Source organism: Ornithodoros turicata, chromosome 3 (genome assembly GCF_037126465.1).
Source record: "Ornithodoros turicata isolate Travis chromosome 3, ASM3712646v1, whole genome shotgun sequence".
NCBI classification, from domain to species: domain Eukaryota; kingdom Metazoa; phylum Arthropoda; class Arachnida; order Ixodida; family Argasidae; genus Ornithodoros; species Ornithodoros turicata.
In genome coordinates this window covers 96,230,859-96,250,016 of record NC_088203.1, presented here as the reverse complement: position 1 = coordinate 96,250,016, position 19,158 = coordinate 96,230,859, and the positions used below count along the sequence as shown (strand labels likewise).

The 19,158-nt window shown below is 46.6% G+C and overlaps 1 protein-coding gene and 2 long non-coding RNA genes across 3 annotated transcripts in view; 1 reads left to right on the top strand and 2 right to left on the bottom strand.

Moving 5' to 3' along the window:
* LOC135388900 (neurobeachin-like protein 1) overlaps positions 1-3,393 on the bottom strand; it is a 38,352-nt gene extending 34,959 nt beyond the window's left edge. The window contains exons 1-3 of the mRNA XM_064618774.1: positions 3,117-3,393; positions 1,495-1,583; positions 232-381 (exon numbers count right to left, since the gene is read on the bottom strand). Coding sequence (XP_064474844.1) covers positions 232-381; positions 1,495-1,583; positions 3,117-3,167 — 290 coding nt within the window. The 5' untranslated portion in view covers positions 3,168-3,393. The remainder of the gene's footprint in view (positions 1-231; positions 382-1,494; positions 1,584-3,116) is intronic.
* Positions 3,394-6,468: 3,075 nt separating this feature from the next.
* LOC135387501 (uncharacterized) lies at positions 6,469-7,910 on the bottom strand. Its single transcript, XR_010421154.1, has 2 exons — positions 7,880-7,910; positions 6,469-7,729 (listed from the first exon to the last, which is right to left on the bottom strand). It is a non-coding gene; the product is annotated as an uncharacterized LOC135387501 (long non-coding RNA).
* Positions 7,911-9,545: 1,635 nt separating this feature from the next.
* LOC135387500 (uncharacterized) lies at positions 9,546-13,557 on the top strand. The gene is made up of 3 exons (XR_010421153.1): positions 9,546-9,602; positions 9,655-9,794; positions 13,404-13,557. It is a non-coding gene; the product is annotated as an uncharacterized LOC135387500 (long non-coding RNA).
* Positions 13,558-19,158: the final 5,601 nt, after the last annotated feature.

Genomic DNA, 19,158 nt, shown 5'->3' with positions numbered 1-19,158 from the left:
TTTTTGTTGATGCATAATGATTTCAGTAGCATGATTCAGTGGATTTCGTTGTGAGTGGGTGATCGGAAAAAGAGGACCCCATTGTTCCTCTAGGGCCTGTAAAATCAGGTTCATGCAAAGGATTCCCCAAATGATGACAGGTTATCAATGAATGCATACTTTTGTATCGCACCTATGATTTAAAGACACCATGTTCTTGCAATAAAAGCACTGTGAAATAGAGACACTTGCCATGCTAGTATGGCCAACACCTGAACCATCAGGTGGGCCTCTTGCAATGACGTCCCACTGAAGGGACCTTCGCATTCCTGCAGGTGGTCTTCTATTGACAGTAAAAATCCTTCTGGTAGATCGATCAGGTGTGGCACGTTTTTCTTCGTTCTGTAAAACACATGAAGGACACCTCCTGGAAAACACTGTCAACTGCGTGTTACGGAAACGGCTGTTGCGATTCAATGCAACGTTTCGACGATCTTGCAAGACAGTCAATATATTAAATCTGATTAAATTTGCAGTGAGACACACACCATGAACACTTCCTCTTACAGCCTGTGGAACAGCTGGACAATTTTCTGTTCCACATCAAAGGGCAACTTTATTCATGGGGTCAATGAATTTATTAATTTTGCCCACCTGAGGCTCGTTAGAAGGTCTTGAAATGTCAGCACAATGAACCCCATATTTAACACCAATTGCGGAGGACAACATGCAGTGATTTAACCATACGCCCCCTACAACTTCAAATGCTCGATGATGTTTTGTTATGGCAGAATGCTCAGGTGTTACACTTTCTCTTTTTGCAGATGATTTCTTTTAAAGAAGCTGTGACAGCTCTCACCAGGCTGAATAGATGAATGGGCTATCTGCATCTTAGTGAACCTGATATCAAGCTTTTAGAGTAGAAAATGTAATAGTAAAGTAGAAGGCAAGCCGTGCTACAACAAAATCAATGCTTTTATGACACTGTCATGCCTTGCATGAATGCTGTGAACCCATTTAGACCAATTTAGGAGAGTTCTCTCTCAAATCCTAGAAGCCACCATCTCCAGTTTTCTTTTTCATGCACACAAAAGCTAGGAGAACTGTCTCAGAACAAATTTCATTTCTGTGTTCACGTTATATACTTTTGCTTACATGCCATCTGTACAGTACGAAGTTGTCTGAGTGGTCATGTGTAGGCTACATACGTTAAGTAGCAACCAATCAACAATGTAAACAGAGCTAACAAAACTAGGAAGGAGCTGCACTGAGTCCATTTTAAAATCAGATACATTTTTCTGCACACCCCGCACATAGGATTTCCTCATTCTAACACTGAAGTTTTGACTTCTACAGCGACATTTCGATGTGTAAATTTTATGGTGCTTTAGCAGCACATTTTGAAAATGAGTAACACACAGAACACAATTGTCTTTTCTTTTCGTCTGGCTTCACTTCAACAGGTTTCTGCCGTACGCTATCCACTCAGCAAACAAGCATTACTAGCGAATTTACCTTTCGTCTTGTAGTCCGGCAGGTGTTATGCAAGCCGCATAACGTCGCCGGAATTCTGTCATGTATCTCACCAGCGCTGACGCACTCTTCTGCAATAAGAGACGTACAAGTCAGTAAAAACTGAACAGAGAACCCAGAGATATCCACAGACAAGGATGTGATAGACAAGGAACAACTGACACAATTCATTCATGTAAAGAGTATCTGAGAAGCACAGGAAATGCTATGAATGTACACTACTCATATTTGCTTTAGATAAGAGGCAGTGAAGAACTACACTCTGCATTACATTTATCGGCCTGCCAGACATTGCCTATGAGACTGTTGACACCAGCTCTATTTTTTTTCTTGGCACTGCTCACAATGCCATTTCCATCAAGTCGAGCAGTGCATGCTACTAAACTTTGCAGCCTTCGAAATACAGCAAAGTATAACAACTGTGTACGAATTAACAGAATTTTAAGCCTGGGGCAATTTTGACTCACAGCAACTACGGATACATCGATATTGTTACAAGAAAGGTATGTTGTCTGTCAGATAAAGAGGGTGATTGATGATTCAGTACTTATCTTGAATAACCTTACAAGAACAGGAAATAGACTTTGATGAATATGCTCATACAATACACATACTTTCACCAGCTGAGGTGTAGGAGTGAACACTGATACAAGGTAACTGTTCTGAGACTGGGTGAGATGGACAGGTAAAACACAACACAATCTCCGAGGTTCCTAAGTGGACAACTGCCATATTTCAATCTTACACAACTAGAGCATTTGATTTAAAAAATATTTCACAAACACATTTTTTTCTGGGTTTTCTTAATTTTCTTCAAATTTTGGGTAGCAACAATGAGCGAAGCAAGCAGCAAGAAATAAATTATTTCTTGCAGGAGCTGTTGTCACAATATATGAAGCTTGTGGCTATGTAGTATCAGCAATTTAATATTCGCTTTTAATTCGCTATTATTTGAATTCGCGTTGTGAAATTGCTTCATTCAGGAAATTTTGGTGACTTAACATGTAAAGATTGCTTGTTGCCATGTGCAGAACATGCTGCTTCCCTTCGATTACGTAATCCTGTCATTCATTAAAAATTCCGTTAAATATATTTTCGTCAGTTTGTCCCTATTTTTCCCTTCCCAATATTTTATTAACCAATCGCCAAGAGAAAGTATGTTGTTTTTCTGGCTCGCGTGCACAGCGCTGACGAGCATCGTAGTATAGGTGGTCATTATGGTGAATCACGTACCAGTTCACCCTCACCTGCATTCCCTCGCTTCCGTTCTCAATCCGGGTCTGGCCGGACTTAACACTGCGCACCCTCTAAGTAGTTTGTTTGTGTAGCCCAAAATACATACATCCTGCTTCATGCATACTCGCGTCGAAATAAAACTCATGTAACCCCCATGTTACCGAGCATGGACCGTGCCGCATATATACACCTTGACCACAGGTGGAAATTACATTCATGAAGGCGATATCAACTATCACGCTATGTCGTCAACCAATACTCATAGCGGCGCACTCGCTTGGAACGCAGACATCACATTCTCACATTCCTGTGCACTGCACACTCGCGTTTGTGGCACGCTGCCCACAAGGTATTTCCCAGTTTCCCACCTTGCTCTGGAAAGCACTCCATAGCGCTTCGAGAGTTTCTTTTTCGGTCATGTTACCGAACAGCACATCGCCTTCGAAAGCCGTGGGCGGCTAACTTGTCACAGAGGAAGGCACACCGAACAACAGTACCATTGCACATGAGTTATACCGCATTCTCACACTCAAAAAAATCACAGCACGCAACGACCCAACCACCCACATCCACAAAACACGGAGGATACAGATGGCTATTTTGGAGAGCGACTGGAATTAGTGGGCGGAGATCTGCAGAATCGGTCGCGCCAATGTTGCTTCGCTGACGCAGTCTTTCGCTGAATGCAGCGAAGTGATACTGCGTCCGAGCTATATCTGTGCTCCGTTTTTTTATCCCGCACCCGTAGCAACAGGTTGTATACGTAAGAAATGCAGTAAAATGGTTTAGATTTCGTTTGGATGTGCGAGGAATACCCTGTGCAGAAGAACATATGGAAAGTCTTTTGGGTACTATTTCAATGCACAGTAACTTCTTCAGGGAATGAACATTTTCCGGTTGTGGTGCTGGTATGGCGGGCTAGAAGGCGGGCCATAGTGCTGGTGAAAGGGCGCGCCGTTGACGACCTTACATAGGTGAGCAACGACACGACTGACGCCCTGGGGAAACGTGCGTCCTGGGCCGACTTCTGAGGGAACTTCCGGTTGTCTCTTTCTTTAGACGCACAAGCCCGACCATTAGCACTCGGGTGAATATACGATACCCGTTTCACAAACTTTGATGATGGAAGGGGGGATAGAGCGGACCACGCTGGAGAATTCAGCTTTATACCTTTCTAACTTCCAACCTTGCCACATGAAAAAACAATAATAACAGTTATTGCTAATATGTTTTCTATGCGTCTAAGTTTTGCATGAGCTGACCTCACGCGCATATGATATTTTTTTCTTTCCAGTACTTTAGTTCCAGCAAAACGAAATATAGCTAAGTTAGTTTTGACGCAACTTCATTGAGTCAGGGGAGGGGGGGGGGGGGGGGGGGCTTGCTTGATTTCCTGCTGTTTTTCCTCTTGCTTTGGCAGGACTTGCATTTTCGCTCTCCTGCCAGCCGAAGCGACAAAATCGTTAATATTAGTTTTCCCGGCAAAATCGTTAATATTAGTTTTACTTAACTATATCCATTAAATCTCAAACGTCTGAAGGTGGGGTGCGAACGATGATTTTACTTCTCTTTTGCAGGTAAAAAAGAAAGGTAAGAAGAAAGATGCGCTAGACTGGGTATTTGTCCACAGGTATAAAATTACGGGAAGCAAGAGAGAGAGAGAACAGAAAAAAAACATAGTGATGTACAGGTGACCGCACAGTAATGTGAGAAGTACGGGACGCACATTCGCCCAGGGCGTTAGTCGTGACGTTGCCCATCTCTTTGAGGCCGACGACGGCGAAACCTTTTCAGAAGCACCACCACCTCCAGTGACCCTAGTTACTCCCGCAGAAACCCTCGGCGATTATATTCAAACTTGCCTATCATCCTTGGGGTGAAGACGCCCTCAAAAGGACATCAGCATCGTCAGGTGCATTTTATTGGCACTGCATAAATAGTGTAGCGCAGAGGCGGAGAGTTTTCATTTTCCCGGGGGGGGGGGGGGGGGGGGGGCACCGCGAAGTAAGTACTCTGGCGGGTGGGGGGGATATGTTTATTAAAAAAAAAAAGAAAGGAAAGGTAAGCCAGATGGATGTCGGCTTGTTATTCCAAAAAAAAGTGAAAGGGGGAAGACAAAACAGGCAAAGAAAAAGAAAGCAAAAGAAAACAAAAAGAAGGAAAGAAAAGGAAAAGAAAAATGAAGAACACAAAACTAAAGCTGAAGAATCACACACTCTGGCGGGATCCTATGATGTATGCAGAACTGGTATAGAAATAAGAGGAAGGAAGAACAGAAAAGAAAAAAGAAAAAACAGAGAGAACGTAAATAGTGAACATGCATGTGCACAACTGAATTAAGGCATTACGCCTTTGAAAACTGAGTGCAAAAGGAACAAAATGCATTGAATCCTCGGTGTTTTACCCGAAATGCGCGCGATAAAATGAATATGGTCAATGAAATGGAGCAGCGGTAGTTGAACCAGCTCCCAACGGATATGCGTTCCGAAGATCCTACCGTTACACCTCACTGGCAGCTGCTGGTACCTTTTCGACTGCTTCATTTCATTGATCTGATTGCTTTTGGGCGAAATTCAGGCAATGTGTTGTGTCATCCCCTGTGTTTCTTCGCCTCACCTTCTACTGTGATAATGAGTATATGGTGGGCGGATACATATTTTACAAATTGCAAGATGCATTTTTGGGGTTTGGGGTCTTCGCTCTTTTGACCCGGACGCGCCGAGCCCAAAAGGTTGGTGTCAGTCCCTTAGCGGAACTTCCCGGGGGAGGCAGCCCCCCCCCCCCTAGTTCATGTGCCGGGGGGGCCAGGGCCCCTGCCCCTCCCCCCGCAGTCGGCGCCTATGGTGTAGCGTGTGCGCCACACCTACAAAAAAGACAGACAGACAGACAGACAGACAGACAGACAGACAGACAGACAGACAGACAGACAGATAGACAGATAGATAGATAGATAGATAGATAGATAGATAGATAGATAGATAGATAGATAGATAGATAGATAGATAGATAGATAGATAGATAGATAGATAGATAGATAGATAGACAGACAGACAGACAGACAGACAGACAAAACACTGAAAACAATAGTAGATTTAGTATTATGGTACGTACAAGCTTTCGGACGGAGTCCGTCCTTCCTCAGGCGTGATCCAGGTAGATGGACTAGCTTTCAGACGCATCTGTCAGATAGACAGATAGACAGACAGATAGATGATAGATAGCCTTCGACAAGAAGGCTACCGAAGGACTTCCAGTCAGTGAAATGGCCAGTCAGAATGGTTGGTGAAATGGTGCCAGTCAGTGCTGGTTACGATGCGGCTTTCCCAAGTTCTCACACTGGTATAATTAAAAACGCATAATTACCCCTGTGCGCATTAGAGGTTGTTGTAGTGAGTGTCGGTATATCTGGCATAGTAAAAGCGACAAAAACACTTTACTTTCACCAGAGCATCCAAAACAAGAAGACAGAAATCTTGGAACGTAAAGCTGTGTTTCCCACAAGAAACACCTTTTTGCGGAGAAGCTTCCTTTACGGCGCATGGAGCGCAGATGGGTCTTTGATGGTCTTTGTTCACTCAAAATAAAGTATTCCGGGATGTTCCACTACACTTCACGCAGGAATATGCGTGACCTTCCGCATTGTCTGCGTGGGAACTTTGAGGCATGTGCCGAACGATGGAGTATTCTTCAATCAAAAAAAAAAAAAAAAAGAAACGTCACTGAAGTTTGCATACGCAAACTGGAATGTAGCAAATGTAACTCAAGTGTTGTAAAAGTTACATAGTTCACGACATCAGAAACAGCGAAAACGTACGGCAGAATTTCGCGCCGCAGTAATATGTGGTGCTGCGAACGAGAACAAACTAGTTTATGGCTTCTGTTCGGTTTGAAAACTGTTCTGGCAGGAGTTGTTCTGTCAGGAACCTCAAGTGATCTCAATGCTATAAGGAATGCACCAAGAAATATTTCTGTTCCTAGTTCCTATAGTGGGCCTGTGTAGTGTTGCTCAGCTATTGGAGACGGAGGGTCAACAACACACTATTTACCTGTGCCATTATTCTCGTCATATTGGCGGTCGTCGCGTCGAAGCCTTCGTGCCCCATCAACAACGGAAACTTCTTGTTGCGTACATCCTTTCTTCTAGTGCGCAGCAGTTGAGCATTGTCCTAGTTTCGAAATAGGAGACAGCCGGAGGTTCCTGGAGTTCCGTGCCGGGCCTTGTGCGAAGTCGCCAACTTTCTCGAACGCGCAACTTTCGAGAGGTACTCCCGTAGCTGGTCGGACGCCAATCCCTGTGTCTGCGGCCGGCGTTCATCCTGGTGTAGGTACTGACGTAAGTAGCTGTAGGTACTCGCCAACCGACGCCCTGTCGCACTAAGGTGGTTTTCTTCTGGTCCCGTTCGTCTTCAATGAAACTATGTGTCTTCGTGCACTGCCGGCGGGCAACTTGCTTTCACTGGCAACGGAAATTTGGGAGAGCTGGTGACACATAATTGAACATTAGAAGAGTGCATACGAGACGCGCCCGGTGTCCTGTCCTGTGGTGCGCTGTCTCGATCGCGTCTGGCAGCGCGTGAGCACCGCAGCATCGTAGCGCCGCCCGTGCTTCTGCAATGAGCGGTGCTATGATGCTACGGTGCTCAAGCGTTGCTAGGAACGCGTCCCTGTACGCACTCGTCGTTGTTCAATTATTGCTTACACTCGACGATTTCTTTGTTGGGTGAATGGTATGTCGCCACGAAGTCGTCCTGCAGGTCCTCCTGCTTGCTATCTTGCTCCCCAAGGTATGTGCATGCACTAACCTACCAGTTGCCTTTTGCATGCAGTCTGCCTTCCACATCGTTTCACTTCGGGCCAACTGAGTCACGTAATGTCAGCGAGCTGCAATGAAGTTGATAATCCGCACCTGACTTTTCACTCCAAGTGGAGGAGACATGTCAAACAATCGAGGCCGTACCGAAAGCACAGATCCATATGTCCCCTGCATGGAGAATTTGAGATGTGTCAGAGAAGGGTTTGGCAGGCACAAGAAACGAACAAACAAAGAAGAAATTAAAAAAAAACTATCTTCCTTCAGTCACACATGTAAAATGGCCTGACAAATCTCTTCTAGACAATGTCCTCAACGTACTGCAATTCGTCCTAATCCGAAACAAATAACCTCTGTCCTTCGGGAACATATCCTCAATAAGACTGAAGCACATGGCAACAGACAGGAATGCGGCACTGCTCAGCCCTGTCACCGCCAAGCGGTGTTAAACGGAAATATTGGGTCGCAATGCATGCAGTTGCATCCCCTAAGGCCCTGGAATTATTTTCTCTTTTGAGCCGCCCTCTTTTGTGATTGTACTACTTATTGTTTGATTGTGCAACCGCTTCCTCCGTTTTGTGCATACCTGGCGGCCGAGCCATAGTGGATAGTCGCGCCGCCCCAATGTGTCGCCAGTAATCCTACTCTCATTCTTTCTATACTTACGCGTGGCTCAGGTTACTTTTTGCTGACGGTAGTGAAGGGTCTCATGCTTCGTGACGAACGGGCAAAGACACGATATGCTATATGACGGGAATTCGGCCCACAAGGGATGACGCCCATGGAAGATGCTTTTGGGCAGGGAAGAGTTCACTGCAAGGTCGTGGTTTTGAGCATATGAATTTGCATAGCGGACTCCCCTGTTATAACGAGAGGGTCAAAGGGATACAGTGGTGCCTCGTCAACATGGACTAGAAAATATAAGAGAGAACTGATGTTCTGAGGCTGGAACAACATAGAAGGGACAAATACATACAATGCCTCAAGTTGCCTCGATCCCTGTCGTATGAATGCGTGTATGAGTGTGCAAAAATGTAAGAGTGAAAGGAGGATGAGTGAGAGAGAGTGACTGGTTTGTCCCTTCAGATGACGCACCCTGGAAGTCGTTGAGAAGGCGTGTTAGCTTAGCTCAACTGGTAGAGCCCTGGACCGGTAATCCAGAAGACGTGGGTTCGACTCCTACAGCCCTGGCTAACCTTTTCAGTGACTTCCATCTCTCATCGTTAATCTCTCATAGAAAATATAGACGATTTTTTATGAGGACCAAACTTTTTCAATGTATTTACGTCTCGTTGCTATGAAAACTCGCTTACTTTTCAGGCAATGGACAGTGCAATAAGAAACACTAGAAAGTCCTATATATTTGTGTCTCATTATTATGGACGGCATCGGGATCGAGTGAACTTCGACCATCATTGAGCAAATATTTCGCTACATGGAAAATGCAACAACTTCTTTCGAGAACGAAACAAGAAGAACATAAGGTTCTGAACTAGATGTTATAGCCACAGAGATGGGCGTTGAACTTTTCCAGATTCTTGTTGCCGAGACGTTATCTAATTTGAGTTGCACATCGTTATGCATGTGATTACTGATCCTTGACCAATTATGATCCAAGGAAAAGTTTTGAAGCTGACACGGACAGATAACTTATGCTTCCAGCATTCTTCAGACAGCCTGAAGATACACATACACGCATAAAATACCATTGAACCGAGGCCAGGAAGAGGTACACCTTCTCGCAATAGAAACTTCTTACAAAATTTGAACATCTTTCCTCGAACGGAAACAGCCAGAATTGGTTTCCAACGAAAACGTGCAGTAGAGGGAATGACCTGTGATAGAAGCCGCTTCTGGATAGCGGCCGTACCAGACCCAGCTGTTGAAACTTCCTGTAATACGCTCTCAAGCCCCGTTCGAGCGTACGTAAGCTGATACTCCTCATCCCGCAAGCGACATCTTTCCATCAGTTCTTCGCCCAGTACGGTGGCGGATAGCCAGTCAGGAGCTATGGGTGCGCCGTTTGTAACAGGTTTTTATAGGGGTTCGTAACAGCCCCCGCTTCATATCTCTTGGTCACCGAGCTCCACTCGCAGGTCCACTCTTGCATGTGGGTTCTGCATGAACACGGGGCTGTCCACGCAATTGCTTCACACCTCGACGGGGCCGGGCCATTGGATTTAGCCGCCTGATTCTGGTTGTGTAGTTAGTTGTGCGAAACTGTTGTGTTACGAAGGTGAGTGAACATTCATTTAAGGAATTTGTGGCAAGATAAGGCGGGTGCAGAAAATGTTCCCTCCTTGTTGACAATGCTCCTGGCTTGTCTGTTCTCTGTTTGGTTAGGTAACGTTCACATGTGCTTAACTTTTGAGGCCAACCTTGTGGAACGTCTCTGCCAACCCATGGCGAAGGTCCTGTTGGTGCAGTTTTCTTTTTAGCACGCTATAGAACGCTCCAACTTTATACTTCTCTTTTCTCCAACATGCTGCTTCTTGAGAGCCCACACGTCAACCCCCCCCCCCCCCCCTTGAGAGTGGAAAGCTGAAACGGTAAAAACAAGCATCACGTGCTGTCGTCGTCGTTGATTTGCTGCGGAATCAACTCATTGGACTTGATATGTTTCCGCTCCGTGATCGGTTCCACAACGGAGTTGGTCAACTTAGTTAGTGGTGTCCGCCGGCTTCCTCCAACCCGTGCCAACAGGAGGGTGTTTGAGCAAAGTATGCAGAAATAATTTGCCCTATATTGGATTTCGTCAGACAGCGCCATTTGCATATTTGCTATAATGGTTGGCTGTGTTGCGATGTGCTCATCGTAGCGGCTTCGGGAGACCTCGCTTCGTATAAGATCACGTCCCTGTGGCAAAAAAGAGGACCTGTGACAATGTAGCAAGACAAACAGGGGACATCATCTCCATGTATCATAAATGTATACGAGTATATGTTCTCGTACGAGTATATGAGTATATGTTCAACCATATGTTCTCGACACTTGTGGTGGCGCCGGTGCGTGGTAGGGCTGGAGAAGAAGGAAGACAAACTGCCGGGACATTTGCATACGTCATACACATACGTCAGTTGACACCTGCGTTCAGGATGTGCTGGTGGTGCTTCTGGAAGAGTTCGCCGTTGTCGGCGATTGTCAACGTCACGACTATCGCTCTGGGGGGAATGTGCGTCCTGGGCCAACTTCTAAGGGAACTGTGCCGACATATATGTCCGAAATCGTCTGAGGAAAACCCAGGAAAACCCCCAGATAGCGCAGCCCGGCCGGCACCGGGATTCGAACCCGGGTACCTCCCAGCCTCGACGTGACATGGCCTGCACACTAACCACTCAGCCATGCGAGCCGGGCCTCATGTTAGCCACGCTGTTACGAGCCTTCCATATGATCGCGATCACATAGACGTAATTCCATCCAATTGTCCTAGTCAATCTCCCTTAGTGGCTCACGGCCATCCCAAGATATACCTTGGCCATCCTTTGAGAGGAAGAGGAAGAAGAAACGCGGAAGGTTCGTCCTAGCGTCGCGGAAAAGGAACAGGGCCCGCTTGCACGAAACAATCCCAAGTGTAACACTTGGCAAGTGTTGCACTAACGCGTTAGTGCACTAAGTTTAGGGTTGCGGTTAAGTGGCTTGCACGAACACTTCGACGACCGCCCTAAGTCAAGTATTCTAAAGTGGATCGTGGCTACGAGCAGTAGCAGTTTTCGGAGACTCTCATTGGTAGAAAGAGAACTTCCGGAGTTCATCCCAGGAAGTCGTGCGTCACGGCATGTTTGGATTCTGGGAAGTCGTCTGCTTCTGCCGTCGCACGTAAACAGTTTGTAGAACCAAAATAAGGTATTGTACTATCATTGTAGCTGCAAGAACGGGTTAGGTCACTTGTTGCGTGCTTTTGTTAAATAAAATAAAGCCTGTGGCCCAAAGTATGTCTCGAATTGCTCGATGATTGGGAACTTATCGCCAACGGCACTGCCGGTGAGAGGCACTTCGCGTGCGGCGATCATTTTGAGAGATGTTGCTAACGAAAAGCACAACACGTACGGCACCCACAGCATAAAAAAATGAGACGTTGTTAGTATTGCGAGGAAAATGCGTACTGTATTGCGAGATACAGTTGGGGCCAACGACGAATCTTCGATACACGGTTCATAGCGGCCGACATGTTAGTCCTAAGCTTTAGTGCGGTAGTTTAGGGTGCTCCTAGGACCCTTGGCCAGCGTCCTAAACTGCGCGGAGCGAGCGCCACCACTTTAGTGTTGTAAAAGTTTCGTGCAAGCCACTTACGGCTCCGGCACTACACTAAGTGGGGAACTCGTCAAGTATTACACTAAGTTTGTTTCGTGCAAGCGGGCCCAGCAGCCCTTCGTGTGCCCTGGTCCTTAGTTGTGCACCTTGGTCCACTTCGCTGTCAACTGTACTGCTCGGCTTCACTGCACTCCACTCTACAGCACTCCACTGCTGACGCATCGCTGGCGTTGCTTCCAAGTGTCTTCCGACGCTCCATCCATCCATCGGACACTGGTCCAGTTATGCAGACTGGTTCACCAACGTAACCGGCAGTCCGTGACATCCAGGATGATCCATGATGTATGATCAAGCACTGCTAAATATTGTGAAATAGGAGAACACTACTGTGGTGAACGGGACCGCTTGCACGAACGTTGAGGCTGTTCCTCAGTGCTGTACTCCGTAGCTTTGGTAGTGCTTTTTGCACACCGGTATGCCCTCGACGCTTCACTTTCTTTTAGCACTGGCAAAGCTACGACGTACAGCACTGAGGAATATAGCCTCAACGTTCGTGCAAGCGGGCCGACGGTCAACAGGCCCATTCACCACAGTAGTGTTCTCCTATCTCACAATGTTTAGCAGTGCTTGATCATACATCACCTCGCGTGAAGTGCGGAGTGATGTGTATCACAACCTCATGGTGTGCTGAACATTCTTTCCAATGTTCCGTGAGACAGCTTTGCTGTACGCTATGATGGCTGAGGGCTTGACACATACCTTGCACGAGCCTGCGGCGCAGGTCTCCCGCTTCGGCAGTGTTCACACTGCCACTTCTCTCCGATGTGGGTGCTGTACAGACCGAGTGCGGATGCGGTTGTTGTAGACACACTATATTCAGAAACACGCGTTCTTGATACGGAAAACGCCAGTGCTTGACCAATCCTGCCTCCACTCTTTCTACTCTATCTACTATATCTGTCTATCTCCACTCTCCAGTGCGCCTTCGCTCATTGGACAGCTGCGTCGCTGGAGGAAATCCATACCGCATGGAGCTCGGTGGAGCCCAACTCTTACACAGCGTATGCTTTTTGATTCGCCGTACTTCGTTACCATGACAACCGCGCCGCGCCGCATCCGTAACGCGTGAAAACTCAACTGCGTGAACCAGGCATTCCTGTGACGTTGCGTCGCAGGGACCTGCAGACAGTCGACACGCCTGGCGGGACTGTCTGGCCTGGAAGATGTGGGAATTGCTGTGTCCCTTAATATCACATACGTTTGCGATTAGTGAAGGCAGCGACAATATCTTATCGTAATTGTATTCTTGCAAGAAGAAGAACACGCGACGCGACGCGATCCTTATCGTCCTCGCGCCCCAGCACCTGCCTCGATCAAAGTGGACAGGAGCAGCCCGGGCTCTATTTCTTTGTCATGTTTCTGAAAATATTGCTGTAGCATAGAGAAGGAAAAATTATAATTTCGAAGGAAGCAGAAGTTGCTTCCTTTCAATTATGTTTGCCATTCAATATTTGTGTGTCCTTTGAAGAGTTAGCCTTGCGTACCTATGGTACGTATTATCCTGCGAACGCTATGACAAAGAACAACCATGCAGATTCTTCGGCGTGGTCTTCGACGAGTCTATGAATGCCACGACATGTCTGGGACCTGCCCTGTTAAAACTAGTTTGGAACGCTTGCGCAGCAACGAAGCAGTCCTGAAGGAGACGTACTGTTGGGGACACGGTTGTTTAAAATCTCCAGCCCGTGGCGGAGCGATCCCCTGTCGGCGATGTCGCGCACGAAGGAACTACACCAATACCCCCCCCCGAGGGGAGGCCGCGCTGAACTGCTCTGCGTAGCAGACGACGCTGAGAATGCGATGGTACTCGCTCCCGACAAGCGGCGCTGCGTGGCCTTACCTCGGAGACTGTAATGGTATAGTTCCTTCGTGCGCGACATCGCCGATAGGGGACTGCTCGGCCACGGGCTGGAGATTTTAGACAACCGTGTCCCCAACAGTACAAGAAAGCCATCGTAGCCAACATCCAGGAAAGCCAGCCTGGTGCCGGGAACAGCACCTCTGCCCTGAACCGCCTGCACGCATAATCTATTATTCTCTAAGCAGTTTGTTTGTTTAGCACAACGTATACCTTTCCTCTGAAAGATGAAAGTCACTGAAAAGGTTAGCCAGCTGTAGGGATCGAACCCACATCTTCTGGATTACCGGTCCAGGGCTCTACCAATTGAGCTAAGCGAACACGCCTCTCCAGCGACTTTCGGGGTGCGTCATCTGAAGGGACGACAAACCAGCCACTCATTCTCACTCACCCTCCTTTCACTCTTACATTTTCTTACCCATTTACATACTATACTCTACATACTTTCTTACATACTCTTACCTTTCCTTTGCTTCTTTTTTTTTTTTGGCTGGGAATAGCAAGCCGCCGTAGCACAGGCCAACCTTTCCCTCTTTTTTTTTTTTACAATAAACATACCCCACCCCCTACAAAAATGCATACTGCTGGCTTCATGCGTATTGGTGCGGAAATGAATTCATTAAACACAGCAGGGAGAATGCTGCGTAAACACGCCTTGTCTCAATGGCTGATCTAAAGAGGGGGGGGGGGGGGGTCCGGACATTCTGACGTCCTAACCTTCCTCAATTTCTGTCGTTACATAAAGCTTCAATTGACCCCCCCCCCCCCCACTCCCACCACCATCATCATCACAAAAATCCTGGATCCGCCTCTGCCTTGACTACAGGTTGCAATTGCATTCATGTAGGCTATATGAATTGTCCCGTAACGTCGTCCACCATCACACACGGCGCACACGCGTGCAGGAACGCAGACATTACTATAGAAGTGAGCACGGACGGGATTGACGCTATCCGCATCCGCACGGTACCGCGCATGTAAGATTCGCGACCACATCCGCAACTGGTTGAAATAGATGCATCATGATGGCAGTTGATAGATGCATCATACCACTCATAACCACAGTTGCTTCGAGGCGCTAACACGGAATTTAAAAAAATAAATAGAAAAAGTAGATGCATCTGCATCTGCTCATCCGTATCCGAATCCATTATGTCTCCCCATAGGGGACGTTGTCAGAAACGCTAACGCTTATTGCGAAAGCTTGTATAAATTAAACCTAAACAACAATCTTCCGTGTCAGTTTCTGCACTTTTGTTTATGTGATCTACAGGACTTGACTCCCCCCTTCGTATACGCTTCGGGAAAAAAACGAAGAAGAAGATGAAGAAGCAAAAAAGACGTGCTTCCCCAGGACATCCTTTCGAGCTCGTGACCGAAAAGTCATGGCGCCAGATTTAAAATCTAGAGCAGAAGGAGCACAACATCTAGCAGACCTATATATATATATACTTGACAAGCAGGCTTTTTATTGTGATCCTTTTTTTTTTATCATATACGGCGTATCTTTCTGCTTAAAACAAACTTCCTCTTCAATTTCTAATCGACTGACGAGCTGGGCTGTGATCCTGTGGCTTCGTTGGTTACAGCTGTGGAAACCATTACTTCGGCGATCTTTTGTTGAATTCGTTACCTGTGCAAGCTCACAGTTGGTAGACAAGGGAGAGTGTTATAATCGACCTCCCTATCATTCTCGGGACGATGATATGCACTCTAATTTCGTCTGCCCAAGCAGCAAAATGTACTGAAAGTCGGGTGCAATAGGGGTGGACGGGTGGGTGGAAGGCCTTGAACAAACTCGTGAAACTAAAGAACATTGATAAGACACATACCGTCCACCCCTGTTGCACCCGACTTTCAGTACATTGTGCTGCTTGGGTGGGTTCTACCGTCAGAAGAACAGACAGAGATTCATCGCTTTCATTATCACGGGCGAGTGCGCTTTATAGCTACGCTCTAACCGTACTATTACAAGGCAAAAAGAAAAAAAAAAGCGAAGAAAGAATCTTCTGCATTCCAAAGGAGCAACATGACGTCATATTTTGTCAGCCAGAAGGTGACCCAGTTCACCAAGTTGTTACAAGATGTATAATCAAAAACATATCGTTTTTACCTCTGTCCAGTCAGAATCTTTTGTAATGCATGTCATTATCTATGACACCACAAAATTGATTAAAACCTTTAATTGTCACCAGCACATCCTAAAGAATAAAGCGTCACCAACGAAACATAAAACAAGCGGAAATAAATCTTGGAACGTAAAGCTGCCTTTCCCTCAAGAAACAGCTTTTTGCGGAGAAGCCTACTTTACGTCGCCTGGGATGAGTCTGATAATGGGACTTTCCAGATCGTGCAACTTTGGAATGGTACCCCATGGGCGTGCTGGACGCCGGGATACAGATCAACTCTGTGCAAAGAGCTGTAGGTACTCGCAGACCAATGCTGCGACTATGATGCTCCCTTTTTCTAGTCCCATTCATGTCCGATGAGAATATCTTCGAGCACTGCTGGCGCGCATCTTGCTTTCACTCGTCGATTTCTAGGCTGGGCGTTCGATGAAAGGCGTGTCGCCACAAAGTCGTCTTTTTATATTTCGCTCCCCAGGATGCAAGTGTGCGCTACCATGCCTCTCGTATTTTGTAGCCTGTTCGTGCCTTCTCCTGAGTCGTCGCCACCACAACGTTCCACTTCGGGCTGACTGAGCAACGTAATGTCACCGAGCAACTGTCAAGGGGAGGTGCCGCGGCTGACCATCTATTTCAAGCAGTGAAGACGTATGAAACAACCAAGGAACGCATCAAATGCACAGAATCATATCTCCTGCATGGAGATCCGTCGGGGAAGAGTAGGACTTCATGATAGGCAAGCCTGAGCGGGATGCCTCACACGCTAGTAGGCATAGCCAAGTGCCTGAGTAGGACCGTTGGCTCTGGCAGCATACCCAATGAAGAGGTCATGAGGAGGTCATAGTACACGTGGGGATGGCACTCGGTCACCGGTAACTTCGCACAGAATGCAAAGGACTAGCAGCCATTTGTGATGTCTGCGGTAAAAGCTGAGTCATATATCTTTACAGTTCCCTACCAAGTCGGTCCAAGGCGTACGAACCCCCGAGTATCATGCTGCCCACATCAAGCAAGAAAATATATCGTTAATAACGACACATAGGCCATGTGACCTTCACGGGACTCCCAGACAAAAGGGAAGCATCCGCCTATCGACTCGGTGAAGAGCCCCTATATGAATGCCTCAATAAGTACACCTGAGACGAAACAAGCAAAGAAGAAACAAATAAAAATTATCTACCTCACATTATATATAGCATCAAGTGTCCTGACGAACCTCTGTTAGTCAGCCAGTGTCTCCCATGCTCCGCGATTTCGTCGTGATTCGAAACCAACCTACGTTTTCCGTTAACATTTTCTCAATGTGGCAGAGGCACATGGCAACGGAGAGTGACGCGGCCCCACTCTCTTGCGTGTATCCTTTCAACCAGTCCAGTTCGATCCAGCCCCGTTACCGCCAGGCGGTATTGAACGGAAATACAGGGTCGCAGTGCAGTTGCATCCCCTATGGCCCTGGAAATACTCTCTTTTGAGCCGACCTCTTTTGTTCTTTAATTGTGCAACTGCTTCCCCCTTTCGCGCACACCTGACTCCTGTCGCGTGGCAGACCGTCGCGTCGCTCCAACGTGTCGCCAGTAATCCTAGTCTCATCCCTTCCATACCTACACGTGGGTCAGATTTCGTTTTGCTGACGGCAGTGAGGGTAGCGCGCTCTTCGTGACGAACGCGCAAAGACACAAGATGCCACGACGGGAATGTTGCCCTTAAGGCATGATACTCATGCTCTCATATTAACCTCTTTGATGTGAGGGTACACTCTTACAAAAACAAAGAAAAGAAAGTGGAGCAGTTACACCTGTTAGGAGGCAATAGTTGTCGCATATGCTCTGCCGAAAAGGTTGCAAGGTTCTACCTGTTACCTGGTTCAAGTCTGAACAATATACCACGATGGAAATTGGTGTTCTGAAGCTGGAACACCGAAGACACGAAGCCTCAAGTGCCTAAGTACGATGAACGACCCCTGGAACCTGGTACCCCTGGAAGTCATTGGAGAGGCGTGTTAGCTTAGTTCATTTCGTAGAGCCCTGGACCGGTAATCCAGAAGATGTGGGTTCGAGTCCTGCAGCTGGCTAACCTTTTCAGTGACTTCCTACTTTCTTCGTTGCACAACATATTAGCGCAAATCACAAAAAAAAAAAATTAATTGCAGTTATCTTGGTTGTACACAATGTGCTCAATGTCCATTGCGCTGTCAAAGCTGGGAAAGCAACGCTCCCTGAAAATGCTTTGCTTCCGTGGCTGTAATAACAACTCTTACACACATTTTGTACTGCGCCTACAAAGAAGTGGTAACAGGCACGGTTACCACCCTTTTACACCCTTTCGTCAGACTCTGTTGACTTAGGTGGCAACTCTAGAAGTTACCCCTCTTCGCATCCCTTATTCTTAGGTCCTTGTGGCTACCACGTGGAAACATCACATGTCATCATCACTTTTCCATCATTTATTGTTGTTGTTCATGCTTTTGTGAAGAAAGGGTTCACTGACGTCGTGCTTGCATTGCGCATCATCTTGCATCGCCGGTCTCGCCTAACACAAGAAGATATATTTTACGTACTACTCGAAAACTAGTATAACAATACAGATTCCTTGAAATTGCCCAATGCATTGCTTATAGAAAAAAAAAAAAGATTAGACTTCAATATTGAAAAGAGACGAAGTAGAATAGAAAAGAGCTCCCAACGGGTCCGCTGAAACAACACGGTTGAGAAAATGCATCTCAGTTACGAAATAAAGCGGGCGTCGGTGTCCCCGAAACAAAAGCTCTGTCTAAGGTATATGAAGGACGTCATCCAAAGCGTATCTCAATTGCTTGCTTCTACATGATCTGTGTGAGTTGTAACCTCGGCTGCAACGCGTTCTAAGCAGGCCCTACACAGACGTTTATTCTGGAGGAAAACAAGTATTTTGTTCTTGACGAGCTGAGCGGAACCAATGAAAGGAAACAGAGAGCCTGACAGCAAGATTTTGACAATAATCAATAGTAAGAGGACAACCTTAGCCTCATAGTAGTTAAGTAAAAGCACGAGTGAAAGTATTGTTGCAAGTCACCTCTAGCCAGGAATAATATGCTGTTGCGACTATAACAAGTGACCATAGGGATAGTTGGTATGAAAGAGAGGTTAAACTACGGAGACTAAAAAGAAAAGAAAGAAAAGGATCAAAAGGGGATGAATGGGACATGAGTAAAGAGACAGTCCTGCAGCAGTTCGAGCATTTTTCAGGAGTCCAAGATCAATTGCGGTCCCAGAGAAAAGTTCTGCAGAAACCACATTCGGACAAATAAACCGTTTCCAGCACTCCTT